Source organism: Coffea arabica, chromosome 2c (genome assembly GCF_036785885.1).
Source record: "Coffea arabica cultivar ET-39 chromosome 2c, Coffea Arabica ET-39 HiFi, whole genome shotgun sequence".
NCBI lineage: Eukaryota > Viridiplantae > Streptophyta > Magnoliopsida > Gentianales > Rubiaceae > Coffea > Coffea arabica.
The window spans coordinates 5,702,453-5,717,957 of record NC_092312.1 but is presented as its reverse complement, the minus strand read 5'-3'; the positions used below and the strand labels follow the sequence as shown (position 1 = coordinate 5,717,957).

General features: G+C 38.0%; 3 protein-coding genes, 1 long non-coding RNA gene and 1 other non-coding gene across 6 annotated transcripts; 4 read left to right on the top strand and 1 right to left on the bottom strand.

Annotated features, from left to right (window-relative positions):
- The first annotated feature begins 126 nt into the window (after positions 1-126).
- Positions 127-1,501, top strand: LOC113730403 (lachrymatory-factor synthase). The gene is made up of 2 exons (XM_027255051.2): positions 127-456; positions 903-1,501. The coding sequence occupies exons 1-2, from the start codon at positions 439-441 to the stop codon at positions 1,398-1,400; spliced, it is 516 nt and encodes a 171-aa protein (XP_027110852.1). The 5' UTR covers positions 127-438; the 3' UTR covers positions 1,401-1,501.
- A 1,916-nt stretch (positions 1,502-3,417) lies between these two features.
- On the top strand, positions 3,418-6,993 carry LOC113730401 (laccase-4). The gene is made up of 6 exons (XM_027255048.2): positions 3,418-3,581; positions 4,225-4,376; positions 4,524-4,768; positions 4,857-4,985; positions 5,243-6,160; positions 6,532-6,993. The coding sequence occupies exons 1-6, from the start codon at positions 3,489-3,491 to the stop codon at positions 6,660-6,662; spliced, it is 1,668 nt and encodes a 555-aa protein (XP_027110849.1). The 5' UTR covers positions 3,418-3,488; the 3' UTR covers positions 6,663-6,993.
- A 1,125-nt stretch (positions 6,994-8,118) lies between these two features.
- Positions 8,119-8,191, bottom strand: TRNAR-CCU (transfer RNA arginine (anticodon CCU)). Its single transcript has one exon. It is a non-coding gene; the product is annotated as a tRNA-Arg (tRNA).
- Positions 8,192-8,798: 607 nt separating this feature from the next.
- LOC140034946 (transcription factor DIVARICATA-like) lies at positions 8,799-11,301 on the top strand. 2 transcript variants are annotated; one of them, XM_072073851.1, is made up of 4 exons: positions 8,799-9,111; positions 9,270-9,454; positions 9,697-10,094; positions 10,638-11,301. In XM_072073851.1, exons 3-4 carry the CDS (start codon positions 9,709-9,711, stop codon positions 11,086-11,088), a joined length of 837 nt encoding a protein of 278 aa, XP_071929952.1. In that variant the 5' UTR covers positions 8,799-9,111; positions 9,270-9,454; positions 9,697-9,708; the 3' UTR covers positions 11,089-11,301. The 2 variants fall into 2 exon arrangements, with proteins under 2 accessions (XP_071929952.1, XP_071929950.1); XM_072073849.1 differs by having other exon boundaries at positions 8,908-9,111; positions 9,270-10,094.
- Positions 11,302-13,661: 2,360 nt separating this feature from the next.
- Positions 13,662-14,744, top strand: LOC140035814 (uncharacterized). The gene is made up of 2 exons (XR_011839734.1): positions 13,662-14,066; positions 14,157-14,744. It is a non-coding gene; the product is annotated as an uncharacterized lncRNA (long non-coding RNA).
- The last annotated feature ends 761 nt before the right edge of the window (positions 14,745-15,505 follow it).

Sequence of the window (15,505 nt, the reverse complement as noted above, 5' to 3'; positions counted from 1 at the left end):
GACGTGCAAAAGCTCAATTGGTTTCTATAGATGTCATTGATAAAATCTTTTTTCTTTTTCTTTTTTTCTTGAAATGAATCACACAGAGTCATTTATTATTACTTTTTTTTCCCTTTTAATGAATTATGCAGGGTCATCCATTATATCCTTTTCAACATAGGAGAAACCTAAGAATTTTGTCCAGCTAGTTATCTTGTAATCAGCGGACCTCGTCTTTCCGGGGCATATCCCGAGATTTCCTTTGTTACATAGGATACTTGTTAAAAAAAGCATGATAACAATTTTACAAGCTATAAACAGGTTTTTCACTACAAACTCTGTTCCAACTAGTTATTATTCTGGAGAGTTGCCATTCCACAAATATACTTTCCCTATAAAACACTCCATTAAGGCGGAAGGATTTGCTGATTTTCCTGCAGAAGAACTAGCGTAAACTATATGGAAAACACGGAAAGGGTATGTGTTCACCTTTTGGTTTGCACTTTGGTATTCTTAATGAATTGCTGCGACTATGCATCTTCCGTTCTAACTGCACCACTTTACGTTGCAGAACACTAACCTTATATTGGCTCTTGCCTGATACCAAGAAATTAAAAGAACAAAGAAAATAAAAGAGCTTGATCGAAGTCGACAGATGTTATTCTCCTTTCACATTCGCGTCTCTTGCTCAAAAACTTGTGTTCTATGCAATAAAGTGCGTACATGCATGATATTTGTAGCAATCCCTCTTGGGGCAAGAAAATATAGCGCAATAAATATTTGTCACAGAGATGATACACGTTCTCAAATTAAGGTTTACGGTGTTTGCCATGGAATTTTTCACAGTAGTGATCAGTTCACCACCCAAGTTATGCGGTAAAGCTCTTCAGTAATGAAGTTACTCTAATCCTTCAAAATTACAGAAAAAAGATGACCTGAAAAACAAGAAGAAATGGCGTGGATCAGTCGGAGGGCTAGTTGATGCGCCCATAGATAAAGTGTGGGCAGTCGTGTCTCGAAGTTGCAGGCTGCAGGACTGGATGCCGATGGTTGAAAGATGCACAGATTTGGGTGGCGAGGAAGGCGTTCCAGGCTACGTCAGACTGGTTTCAGGTTTCATGTTTCCCCAAGAAGACGGAGATAGGTCCTGGATTAAAGAAAGGCTGCTGGCTATCAACCCTTCATCCTACAGCTACGTTTATCAGATGGAAGCTAGCAATGTGGGCTTGGATGGGTCTATAAATTCATTAAAACTTGCGGACTATGGGGAGGATTCCACCCTTGTTGACTGGTCCTTCGAGATTGATCCCGTGGAGGGTGCCTCCGAGGATTATACCATAGATTATTTAGCTTTCCTTTATAAATCTTGTATCAAGAGGATTGTTGGTGCCATAGAAACCTCGGATGGAAATAGCAAGTAGATCCCACCGTCAGGTGCACCCCCATTGTATCTCGGACCCCGCACCTAACATTTGTGATGTGTATTACTAATGGCATTGTGAAGCATTTTAGACCATAAAAATGCTGAAAAAAGAAAAACTCATCTAAATCACATAATTTCGTTACATACAAGAATACCAACTAAAGTCGTCCTAACAAATGGATAGGCACGGCACAGTGATGGAGGATATCTCGAGAGGTTTCTTTTATCAGAAGGAATTACACGACTGTGTCAGTCACTAGTCTATTTTGGCAAAATTTACCTTAAACTCGCATAAGAAAACCTCATGGAGGGAATTTTTTACCTCCTGTTTGGCTAGTGAATGTAGTCAGGGAAGAAATGTTGCTCAAACTATTGTAATTGACGAGGTTTTCTGATATAAAAGTCCGTCTCTTTTCAAAAACCAAACCCACAAATATTGGTTTGTTGTTCTCAGTTTTCAGCAATTCGTCGAGAAAACGCAGCAGCCTAGTGATTTCTCGTCATCCTTGAGCGACTGGTAACAATAATGCCTTCACTTACTGGATGACAGAAAAGCGGCTTCAACTAATTCTTCCAGACTAAGAAGCCAGCACGACCCCCGTTCTAAGGAGTGGTTCTTTCGACGGAAAAAGTTGAAAGCACTTGACTTGGAAGATACCCGTCCGGGAGTTTTTTCAGTACTTGGAACAGTGCAAATCCTGAATCTTTTCAGTGTCTGCCATTTGCCTAAAACTCCCTTCCTCTTATAAAGAAAGATAGGCCTAAAACTCCCTTGCTGTTCTTTTTACTTTGCAATGGAAGATTCAACATTGCTTTTAGTATCATATTTATTCTTCCAACTAGAATAATTAGCAAATAGAGTAGTATACTTGTTGATATCAGCGGGTATTATTAAAGATGGACATATTAATAAACCGACAAGGTAACTCACATATCTTTAAAAGGAAAAAAGTATAGGATTATAACTTATTTGGCATTTATAGGTTGGATTCTTTAAATACCATTTTGGTTCCCTAGATTTAAATCCTTTTCCTGTAATTAAATCACCAACATTTATGACGATTTAGCCATGGACTTGTCCCATGTGATTTTGATTGCCCAAATCGGGAATTGGTGGGAGCGATGAGCTATTACTGCTACTAACCCTCATCTAATGGTACATCTAATCCCTTTTTTAAGTCATTGAGGTGGCGTTTCTACCTTGATTTTCCCATCATTGAAAATTATTCATCAACTAACGACTTAAGCCCTTCCAAACACCATGTGGAAAATATCATCATGCATGACCATGTTCCTTGGGTAGGTTTTGGGCACGCTCTTCTGGAAGAATGCTGGTTTTTATTCCAAACATCAACTCCCTACTTAGAGATACGCTGCACTCTTCCAGTTGCGTTACAGGAATGATGATAAGCGAATCTCCTTAATTAATTTCCCTGCTTATTGATGTATCATAGCTCTAATGATGAATGACCCAACAAACTTGGTAATCTTTCTTAATTAACCCAGTCCAATGTTCTATCATCTCCAAATGCACAACCGTAAACTGGTAAATAAAGCTGCTACCACAAAATAAAATGCTGTATTCTGGCAATTCAAGCAAGAAAGCACCCGCTCATCTTACAGATTAATCTCTTCTAGAAACTAGTTTCATGGTCCAAGGCTAATTGAATGGCCAATTGATTCATCATGTATGTTGGCATGGCCATATATAAGAAAAAACTCAATAGTCAAGAGAGGGATGCAGAGCAGAAGTACGTTTCAAGCAGCCCGGATACTTAACATCAGTTGCAGTCAGTGTAGAAGGTTAGAATGGCGAAGAAGTATATTTTCATCCACACTTGTGGACAGTCGACACATAACTACTTTATGTATTTTGCAAGGAAACTCTTGAAAATGCATGGCTGGTTTCCTATGCTCACCTAACCAGGTAAAACGACATAGCATCAACAGGACAATCCCTTCCTCTTATAAATTTATAATGCTGCGGATATATATATATATCAATGATTCGTAGTTGTATCAAAGAAAGCAGCACTTGGAATTGCCAAACAAAAAACACACACACACACAAACACACGCTCAGAGGATGGCATCTTGGCTTCAGGCAGTGGTGGTGTTGTCAGCTCTAGTACTCTTTCCCGTATCGGTGGAGTCAGTGACTCGCCACTACAAGTTCAATGTGAGCTCTTTCGGTTTCTTTTGAAGGTTCTAAATACCTGCGATTACCATGCATATCATTAAAAGATGTAGGCAGACATTATGTACTGGTTAACTAATACTATGTAGGAAATGCAGGAAATTCTAAACTTGTTAACTAATAGTTTTGGCACATTTGATCTAAGCTATCTCAGACATGGTCTACTTGATAAAAAGAGACAAAACGTTTGACATTGGAGCTTTCTGCCATTAGTTTACGGTTGACTATACACACGCACAAGGGAAAGATAACATTAGAGCCTTTTCTAGACCGTGGACTGGGATTAATATATACATCTGAGGCATTGGGGGTGTTGCCATTCAGAAAGTCATGTTAGGGAAATAATTCCCATGCATTAAATATTTCTTTTCCCCTTTCTGAGCTATGATCACATTGGCGTTTCTACTTGTTTGTTTCCTCAAAAATCGCACTTGTTCTTGGCGTAGTTCACAACACTTGTCTACTCACTTTAACCCTTCAACCTTTCTTCAATCACACTTTCCGGTGTGGTGACGGAGAGAGGGTTACCACTAAAGAAGCAAAACTGACTCCATACAGAGGCTTGATTGTTGATAGCATCATGGAATTCTTTCACACTTATTGAGCAATACCGTTTTCGATGCAGGTGGTGCAGAGGAAAAAAACAAGACTTTGTGCAACTAAGTCCATTGTCACTGTCAATGGGAAGTTTCCAGGTCCCACTGTCTACGCAAGGGAGGATGACAGACTTGTTGTGAAGGTCGTCAATCATGTTCAAGAAAACGTAACAATTCACTGGTATGATTTGAATTTCCCATCTGAATTCTCAAGTTATTTCATACATTTCGGGACTTTTTTTATATGCAAGAGAAGAACAAACACTAAATAATTAGAACATTGTTTGATCTATTACTAAGTTCATAATTTCATATTGCAAATTTGCAGGCATGGAGTCAGACAACTTAGGACAGGCTGGTCAGATGGACCTGCATACATCACCCAATGCCCTATACAGTCGGGGCAGAGCTATACCTACAACTTCACCCTCACAGGGCAACGAGGTACACTTCTTTGGCATGGACATGTTAACTGGCTAAGGGCAACAGTTCATGGTGCCATTGTCATCCTCCCCAAAAGGGGTGTTCCTTATCCATTTCCCAAACCTGACAAGGAGGAAATCATAGTATTAGGTGAGCCAAAAAATATTGTTTGATTTGATATTGCAACTGTACTTGAAAACTGAGTTCAAAGTCTGATCTTCAAGATCCAAAAATGCAGGGGAATGGTGGAAGTCAGATGTAGAAGCTGTGATCAACCAGTCTTTGCAGGTAGGCAGGGCACCTAATGTATCAGATGCGCACACTATTAATGGCCTTCCTGGACCTGCTCCAAATTGCTCTTCGAATGGTACTTGATTGGAGAATCTTTAAAATTCCACGACGCATAAAAAATAAGAAATTTGCCCGGCAAGAAAGTGCTTTGAAAGTTCAAGCAATTTACACCCCTCTGGCTAAATTAATCTTATACTGAAATCATAAATTTACCACAAACAATAATAGCATAGAGATTTACTAGCGATAAGGTTGAATACTGAATATAAAGGGAAATGTTTATCCATTCCACTCTGCATCTCGTTCTCTAACTTGATATTGATAAATTTGCAGGTTACACCTTACATGTTGAAAGCGGAAAGACTTATTTGCTCCGGATAGTTAATGCAGGACTAAATGAAGAACTCTTTTTCAAGATTGCAGGGCACCAACTGACCATTGTGGAAGTTGATGCTAGTTATGTCAAGCCCTTTAAGACAGATACCATATTCATCGGTCCAGGTCAAACTACAAATGCAATCTTAACAGCAGATCAGGATGCTGGAAAATATCTGATAGCCATATCTCCCTTCATGGACACCACTGTAGCCACTGACAACCAAACTGCAACGGGTGTAATTCGCTACAAAAGCACTACTGCTTTTTCCCCCACTGCTCTCACCACCATTCCTCCAAGAAATGCAACTCCAGTAACTAACAGTTTTATGGAATCTCTTCGATCCCTTAATTCAAAAGAGTATCCTACCAAAGTCCCCTTGGAAATCGATCATTCATTACTGTTCACTATTGGAATTGGTATCAACCCTTGTGCTACATGCCAAAATGGAAGCCGGGTTGTGGCAGCTATCAATAACGTAACCTTTGTTTTGCCAACGACGGCTCTACTTCAAGCACATTACTATGGAATAAGCGGAGTTTATACAGAAGATTTTCCAGGAAACCCTCCTACACCATACAATTACACTGGTACTCCGCCAACAAATATACAGACAACAAATGGCACCAAAGTTTACAAATTGGCCTTTAATTCTACCGTTCAGGTAGTAATCCAAGGCAACAGTATTGTCGCACCAGAAAGCCATCCAACTCACCTCCATGGCTTTAATTTTTTTGTGGTTGGAAAGGGATTAGGCAATTTTAATCCGAATACTGATCCAAAAAAATTTAATCTAGTTGATCCTGTTGAGAGGAACACCATCAGTGTACCAACTGGTGGATGGACCGTAATCAGATTCAGGGCGGATAATCCAGGTAAAATCTCAAAGCTCATTTGTATTCCTACTTTCCGACTTTTACCATGATTCTGTGATGTTAGAAATTTTTATGCTTAAGATTGAATAACCGTCGAGTTAAATGTATGGTAAGGACTAAGTAAGGGGTGCATTTCATGAAGATGAGAGTGCACCACAAGGCCTTTCAAATTTCTCAGTAGTTCCTGAAAGCAAATATAGATTTGAAGTGGCACGGAGCCTTTTCAGATATAGATTCTAACTCAAGCAAGATCCTTAGAAAGCAATCAGTGTTTCGGAGCTTTTTTTTTTAATATATATATATATATATGATGGGAAGAATATTTTGAATCGACTTTCTCCTGATTTGTGCTACAAATTTGGTTTCTGCAGGTATTTGGTTTATGCACTGTCATCTAGAAGTACACACGACATGGGGGCTTAAGATGGCATTTCTGGTGGAGAATGGTAATGGCCCTAATGAATCCATCTTACCACCTCCAACTGACCTCCCAAAATGCTAATCAACCGGAACCGCCTGGCTCAAGGACGCCATTGGAGGGGCTGTTGATCTGCTATTATTTTCTCAGAGAGTACGAGAGGAGTACATATTGGTCCAAGATGCACATAAAGACGTCTAAATTATGGACTCAGGGAATAATAAATGGCTAGAAATTTGATTTTTTTTTTTTTTATTTTTTTAAAAGTAGCGAGTTCAATCAATCAAGAAACACCTAATAATTATATTTAGTTCTGTCCTGCACTTGTTGTTTTGCCCGTGAAGTGTGTATGTAAAATTGATGCATTTTGTGGAAGGTTTGATAAAATTTATTCTATAAAACCCATTGAAAATCACGTCCAAAGCAGTAGGGTGATGCGCATTTCTTCTTCTTATTGAGCAATTTTTTGTCATAATAAATAATTAAGTACTTAGTACTTATCTCTCCAGCGTAATTCCCCTGTGAAAGATAAAATCGCTGCGCGTAGGCATTTGTTCGGCTAATCAGTCCAAAATAGTGGATGCGCACTCAGATGAAACTTTCGAGCTTCATAAAGATCTGATCACACCAATTGCTGCCTTTTGAGAAATGATTTTGTGTGCCAAAAGCCCAATTGACTAATGAAATTTTGCCGACGAAGGACTCTTGGTCCAGTGGCCATACAATAGAACAGGAGAAGAGAAAATGACTGGTTTGAAAACAAATTTCTTAGTTAGTAAAAGCATTCATCAAGCAATCACGTTGTACTTTCTAGGGGAAAAAAGGGGTTACTTCCCCTTTTGCACCCTTTTACTACGTCTCAATTCTCATTAAACAATAACCATAAAAAATTTCAAAATTAGAGGGAAGAAAGGATCCAAATTGAAAATATGGTACAATTTAGGAATAAAATTTTGTCCTTAATTGAAGCTTAAGGACCAAAATAAAAGCAGATATAGTTTAGGATTTAAAGTGTTCCAATTTAGAGTTTTAGAACTTAAGTGAGGATTAAAGTATAGTTGAATTCTGGAGGGCACAAAATGGAATTAACCAAAAAGAGGGGTGGGGGGGGGGGGGGTTTATCGACTTGGTGCTTAATTGCCATTTTTTGTTAAAAAAAATTTACATTTTTTATGAAATATATTTTTTAATCACCTTTTTTATCTCACATTTTTTATGAAATATATTTTTTAATCACCTTTTTTATCTCACAATCTTCTTGCATTTTTTTACGAAAGTAAGAATTCGACAAACAAACCTACACCCGAGAAAATATCTCACAATCTCATACACATCAAATTATTTTAATATATTTTTCTACAAAAATATCAAATATGGCAATTCAAACGGCCTCCTAAAGTAGTCAAAAGTCCAATTATGAAATGAAAATTTGCCTACAGAGTAGGACTGGCCCAGTGGCCAATGGGCAGAAAGAGGGGCTCTACTCTTAAGATGTTGAAAATAAAAAGGGCAAAAGGTGGTTCAAAAGATCCAATACCAGCGCGCCAGGTAGGGGTCGAACCTACGACTTTCTGCTTAGGAAACAGACGCTCTATCCACTGAGCTACAGGCGCAGATGTACTGACCTGTCACTGGCTGACTAACATATCTAAATCATATACATAAAATAATCTACATATCTCATGGTCGCATTTGAAATGATTTTGATAAATACAACCAAAACACAAACATTTATGCCAATAAGCTCCCATTGTGGATCTGAATTATTTGATCTTTCGTGTACTAAGAAGACATATAAATTGGAGCGAGTGGAGCAACGGCTATAATTTGCTAGTAAAATAAAAAGAATTATAAATATGATACTGTTCGAGTTCGACTCCACTCGAATACATTTTCATACAAAATATATTCAATAGCTCCCATTTTTAATTATATATATATATATATATATATATATATATATATATATGTATATGTATATATACTTTGTCCAAAATAAACAAACGCGGGTTAGTGTTTGGAATAAAAATTCTAAATCTTACAAAAGAACATAATAAAAGAGATTTGAAAAGCCTAAGAAGGAAATTCATAATTATTTGGTGTCGGATGCCCACCACGAGGTGAAATGGGTGGTGGGTAGCACAAAAAACTTGTGCCATTGCCGCTAGTTCTGAATCATGATCCATATCCATTTCCATCTGAGAGCCGCCGGGCCAACCTAAGCTGAGCATGTAGACCAGACCAGATCGCTACTACTAAGTAATAACTGCCAAGTAGCAGAGCAGTCCCAGCACTATATAAACGACACCAGACTGCAACAGTTTTGATCAACCGCGACTATCATGGATTGTCTTGTCTTTCGTATTCAGACCTGAAGAGTTTGAGATTGATAGCTTTCAATTTCAACCAACGTTCGTACATAGTTTTGATGTCACCTTTCCTCTTTCTCATTCTGCTTTCTTTTGCTTTCATTCACGATCATCACCACCCCTATCTACGCCTCTCTACCACTGCTCCCACCGCCTACTACTAGGTACCATCGCTGTTTTGATTCCCTTCCCTCTTTACTGTACCTGTTTTCCTTTAGTTCTTTCTCTCTTCTTTGACCCTGTTACGAATTTTCCCGCTCCATCCTCACTCGATTTTTCAGAATTATTCTCATTTCTCTTCTGGGTTTGGTTTTTCTTGCAGATTGAGCAGAGTATCAAGGGACACTTTCACCGCTGTTTATTCTTCTAGTTTTTCCCCCTTGGTACTTGTACTCTGGTTAAGAAACGGAAAAAGCAAGGGTTTTCATTTTTCAAGGGATTGCTTATTTGTGGATTGTGTTTAGTGGCTGAGTGACTTGACATTGGAATTGTTGAGGGTTCTAAGAGGTAAGATCAGTTGGCCAACTTGTACTTTTTCCAAGATTCCATTGATTCTGTAAAGGTGGGGGGAATTCTTTTGCTAGATTCTTCGTTTTGTGCTGTTTATTGAAAAGGGCTTATTCTGATTCTCGATAAGTGATTCTGAAATAGTGCCTTTTGGTTCACTGAAAAAATTCCAACTTTTATCTGTCTTCTTGGAATATATATCTTCAAAAATATGCTTGTGGTTAATTGAAGAAGGCTTTCAGATATTGCTAGCTATGGAAACCTTGTATCCAGCTTCCTACATAGTGAATTCAGACTTGTTGCTGAAAGAGCTTAAGAGCACAAAATGGACTAAAGAGGAGAACAAAAGATTTGAAAGTGCTCTGGCAATGATTGATGAGAAATCTCCAGATAGATGGTATAGGGTGGCAGCTATGATCCCTGGAAAGTCGGTGTGCGATGTGATTAATCAGTACCAGGAATTGGTGGCAGATGTTAATGATATAGAAGCTGGTTTGGTTCCAGTTCCTGGGTACTTGGCCTCTTCTTTCACTCTGGAATTGATGGATAATCGAGGCGGCTTTGCCACGTTTAGGAAAAGAGGAAGATCTATTGATCAAGAAAGAAAGAAAGGGATACCCTGGACAGAAGAGGAGCATAGGTGAATCTTCGAAACTCTGTTTTTTTCCTTTACTTTTTCTTATTGGAAGCAATTTCTATGGTCATCTCTGTTGCATAAATACCGTAATTCGCTGCTTGACAAACGAAAGAATGGTTAAAGCGTCAGTTTGGACCAACACTGTAGCCACAAAATAGGAGAAAACTTTTAGTTACGAGCACTTGATCTTATCATCTATTAGTATGAACTTTGTTGGTGATGTATGTGGCTTTGCTTTCACTTTTTATGTAGTAACAAGCGTGGAAATTTTATAAACGATGCTGTTTTTTAACTAGCTGTGTGACTCTACAAAACTAGAAAACTGATCAAGGTGCAAGTTCAAGCCACATAGGAGCTCAGAACTAAGATCAGCAAATATTACTAGATGAATTTTTCTTAAGGGCTGATGCTTCTAAAAAAATTTTTTTTTTTTTCAAATCTTTACTCTTCTTAGTAGGAGAACCCAATAGTTTTCCGTGTTGAGCTTCAAGAACTTATTTTTTGGGCTAGATCTGTTGACATTCTTCTTTGTGGCAACCAAAATAGGAGGTTTCTAATGGGGCTTCAAGCTCATGGTAAGGGGGACTGGAGGAACATATCCAGGAATTTTGTGATATCCAAGACTCCAACCCAAGTTGCCAGCCATGCTCAGAAATACTTTCTAAGGCAGCTTTCAGGAGGGAAAGACAAGAAGAGACCAAGCATCCATGACATAACAACAGTTCAACTTCCAAATAAGACTCCATCTGAGGATAACAAATCGCCTTCTCCAGACAAGTCCGGGCTTTCACCTGTGCAGAAATCCACCAATGCATCCAAAATGTTGTTTGACTGGAACAACTCAAATGATGGAGTGTTGATGGTTTTTGACTCGTTGGACCCTAATGAGTCCATAGGATCTCTATTTGATATTGCTACACAAGGTCGTTATGCTGCTGGTATCCGTTCTGCCAATTCGAAGTTCCACATCCAACCAACGAAGTATGTACTTGGGTGAAGGACAAAATGCCACTCCGGTCAATGAAATCAAGTGCAAAACTTGAATTCATTCTCGTATTAAGGACTATGCCTTCTTCATGTATTCTTGTAAATCCATGACATCTAGAAAAGGGCATTATCCTGCTAGGTATCTTTCATACTTGTGACTGTAGGTGAAGAGTCTGTAAGTTCCACTTCTTGAAAATTCGAGTGGATCAATCATTTTGCATAATTGTCCTTTCATTTTCCAAGCTAGTGTATAATCATGAAGTAGACGACGGCCGGCCATCTCTCAGGCACAGCACCAATGTCCAACAAAAGAAAGACCTGTACATCACATTGCAGCTAAGGATGCAGCTAACAGTTCAATTTCCATTTCATCATATAATCATTTCATTTATCACAGTGGTTCCTCTAATTCCTTCGGGACTAGACCAGTAGCATCCTTATGATTTCATTAGATTAATGCGCATCTTATCATTGATGATGTAAGCACGTGATATTATTGCCTACAAATACAGGAAAAAGAAGCTGATAGCTTTTTTTAGGCTCTTTTTTTTTTTTTTTTTTGTGGCTCTGCTAAGTTAATCGGGAAAGCTGGCATTTCCTCTCAGGAAAGGTTCATGATAATTTATGAAATTTCCATTGTGGTTTTACTTGTGGAACAGTTGCATCGCGACCATTATGTTCAATCACAACCCCCATAACCATAAGCCTATATTTGTGATTTGCCCTGTCAGATGGAGTCTGTAGGCGAATTAGATGACTCAGGCAGCACTCTGGAATTCCACAGCGTCTGATTGGCGATTGCTCGTTTTAATTTCACCTTGGCCGCTTTCCGCCATGCTCAAGACTGTTCACTTTGGCCAAGTTGACTCAGCTCCATCACCATCACTTTTTGTCGAGCTGACTCTGCATCCCACTACTTAAAAAACGCATCTTCTACTTTAATTCAATGTAGAACACAGAGGAGAGAAAAGAAAAGATCCATGTGATGTGTGTAATGTGGCATTTGATTTAATTCTCTTGGTTTATTTATTGGGTCCAAATTGCATCTTTTTTCTTTTTCAAGCCATTGGTCGTCCGTGGCTTTCCTGTTTAGCGGCACAGGTTGAGCTTCTCTTTCAAGTCTTTAGAGATATCATTAGCTTTTCAGAATCTGGGATCGCACTTTTGCCAACCCGCCCCAAAAACTTTCATCTAATAAAATCCTTTTGAGATTTAGCTTTCACACTCGCATCGAATGTAGAATAGCATGATTTAAACAGCATAAAATCCTGTCTCTCCTTTGACCTTGGGCTCCTCCTGGCTATTAGCTAATTTGGCGAGCATGAATGGTTCTTCCAAGTTTTTCTTTGAAGCCATCATTTTGCTCATCTGGTTCTAAAGTGGGTGTCTGGTTAAAAATAAATTGTAAAATTTGAATATATTTGACCGTATGAGCCAAGTTATTATCCTGTGTTTGCCAGCCACTATTTCTCCAGCCACTATTTCTCCTGTGTTTATGGCATTTTACCTGATAACCTTCTTGTTAAATCAAATATGGGGAGCTAAGTAAGCTTTAAGCTTTGTTGCTTTTCCTGTTCTTCTTTTCTTCCTTTTCTGAAAAAGATGGCTTTCACTCTCTCAAAATTTGGGATCTCATACAAAAGTTTTCTCAAGAAAGCGGGACGAAATTGGCAAATCATATCAATGCATCCCAGAACAGCAAACCACTCACCCCACCCCAACCCAAAAAAAAAAGAAAAAAAAAAGCCCAAGAAAAACCATATCGCTTAGAGTTGCTGATCACAATTCACAAAGCCCCGGAAGAGAGGGGCCGGTGCCCACAAGATGTCTCAATTATTATGAGTTTTCTACTTGTAGTTAGGAGTTGCTAGCCTAGTCCACATTGCAAATAGGGAGATACGTACATTCTGTATTCAACTCCTAATCATATCATCAGATTGTGCTCTATCATTATTTTCTTGAATGTTTTGATCGAACCCTTCATGACATGTTAGAAATTAGCCTTTCTTTTCGACAATAATACTAGGTAAAGTTGATTTAATGGCTCTACGTATCTGAAGGCATTATGTAGTGAGATGCCAAACAGGAAATAAACTCAACCTAATAATGAATAATATGGTGCGATGTGAACCTTGATTTTACAAATTGGCTCCATAGGCCAAATTTTACTTTTTAACTTGTCTCGCTTTTGGATGCTCCTCGAACCAATGATTAATGTTATACTGACGGGGTAACAGTTTCATCAAATTCTTGTGAAAAGTGAGATGCAGCCAATACATAGCTTGAAGCTTTTTCTTCCTTTATATATATATATACATTTCTTTTCAAAATGATATACGAGCTAGCTATGACATATAGTGAGTTCAGTGCATGAAACCACTATCCATCTGGTACCAAGGAGGGTTTTATGGGGACTGGAAATTAAGTGGACTGATCACTAAAACTGCAAGTGGTTGGCTTTCCACAGAGAGAAATGAAGCAGACAAATATGGTGCTTCCTAAAATGTCGTCTTGTGATTACATCTAGCCCGCGTATATAATAGTGCTCGGTACTTGCTGCCCTCAACTCTTGCCGCAGCCTTGCAGCTAAAAAGTAAAAAATTGCAAGAAGAAGAAGAAGGCGACCATCTCTCCAACTTTAGCAATAGAAAGTTCAAAGGCAACTTGCATACGTTATTACTATTATATACACAGTCGTTCAAGCGTTTGTAAAGTGAAGGACGAAACTACACAATTTTTGGTAAAATGCATGCATGAACCACAATTCTGCTCCACAAGATTGCAAAGTAGCTCACCTTGAAATAATTTAACTTTCTTACTCTCTTTTTATAAATGCCACTTTCATGGATCGCATGCCCAAAATTTTTATAATCACTGCAGATGTACATGAAAGACGATTCAGAAAGCATTCAGATTGCATATATTACAGCACAAAAGCCACTGAGGGCTGCTGCGCCTGAGACGTGAGAAATGTTGCTTTTGATTTGAGTAAGGTTTTTCATTTGCGTCAATATCTATAGTTTCTTGACTGTTATAAATTACATATGTAGTTTAGTTCTCATATCATTAAAGCTTCAGGACTCATTCTGATGGGCCATTTAAAGATATGAATCTGGATGCTGCATTTGTTCGTCCCACCAGCCCTGCAAATCCTATCACCAGAGAAATACAGCAGGATACAACTTTATAGCGTGGCAAGGAAAAGTAGATCTTACTCGGGATCCAACCCTTGAAAAGATATCTTTTTTTATTTTCTAAGCTTTTTCTATTTCATGCTTGAGTACTGCAACTTTTTCCTATGTTCCATCGCGTCATTTCCAAATCATGGTTTAATTTTGTCATCCCTCAATCCTCATCCGCCGTAGAAAAATCTCTCGTCATTACCCCTGTTATTCGTTATCATCTTCCTTTTACGATAGTCCTACCTTTTTACGAAATCTTTGCAAGCAAATTGGAGGGGCCTTCCATTTTCCTATTTTCTCCTCAAGATCAACTAGGATACGGAAAGAGGTTGAAGTTCAAGGCTTCTTATTCTCAAGTACTAGTGGAAAACGCAGAAGCGTGTACAAGTTAATGGAGAATTTTGACACAGGAAAAAGATGGAAGTTATTTTGAGTTGAATGGTTTATTCTTAGTGGATTTGTTATAATGGATATTTATTCACAACGGATCTTCTGTCTCGTATCTTCTGCCACTCTTTGTCCCACTTTTTATTATATTATTATTTTTTCTACATAAACATCACGTTTAAGTTTTTTTTTGTTTCCTTAAGATCTAATAACTATTAATTGAATAATACACAAACGTGATGTTTATGTAGAAAAAATAATAATATAATAAAAAGTGGAACAGAGAGTGGCGCAGGGTATGAGACAGAAAATAGTTTATTTTTTATTGTTATAAAAAAATTAATGAGGATGAAGAAAATGAAATTTTAAACAATGACATAGAGAGTCCACGTTAGAAGTGATGCTGAATTAAGTAGTTCGACTCGAACTTATAAGTTTTTCGATCAACAGCTCGACTTGAGTGTGCTTTGACCTTGCTTGAGGTCCAGTTTGAGCTACTCGTTTGAGCTCACGAATCGAGTTTAACGAACCTAATTGAGTTTTTTATAATATATGTTTTTATTTTTTATAGTTATTATTATAAAATGTCAATTATATCATTTATTTAAAATTATATGTAAAATATTAATTTTTATTATGTGAGTTCGATTAGACTCAAATAGACTTAATTAAACTTGATTAGATTTAATTAAATTCAAATTTAATTAAAATAAATTAAAATCGAGTTCGATCTCGAATTCAACTTTTTAAAGCTCGTCAAATTTAAGCTCGGTTATTTTAACTGTCGAACTCGAATAGCGTAGTAACCTACACGAGTTCGAGTCCGCATAGTGATTCATGCACATTCATGTACTTCCG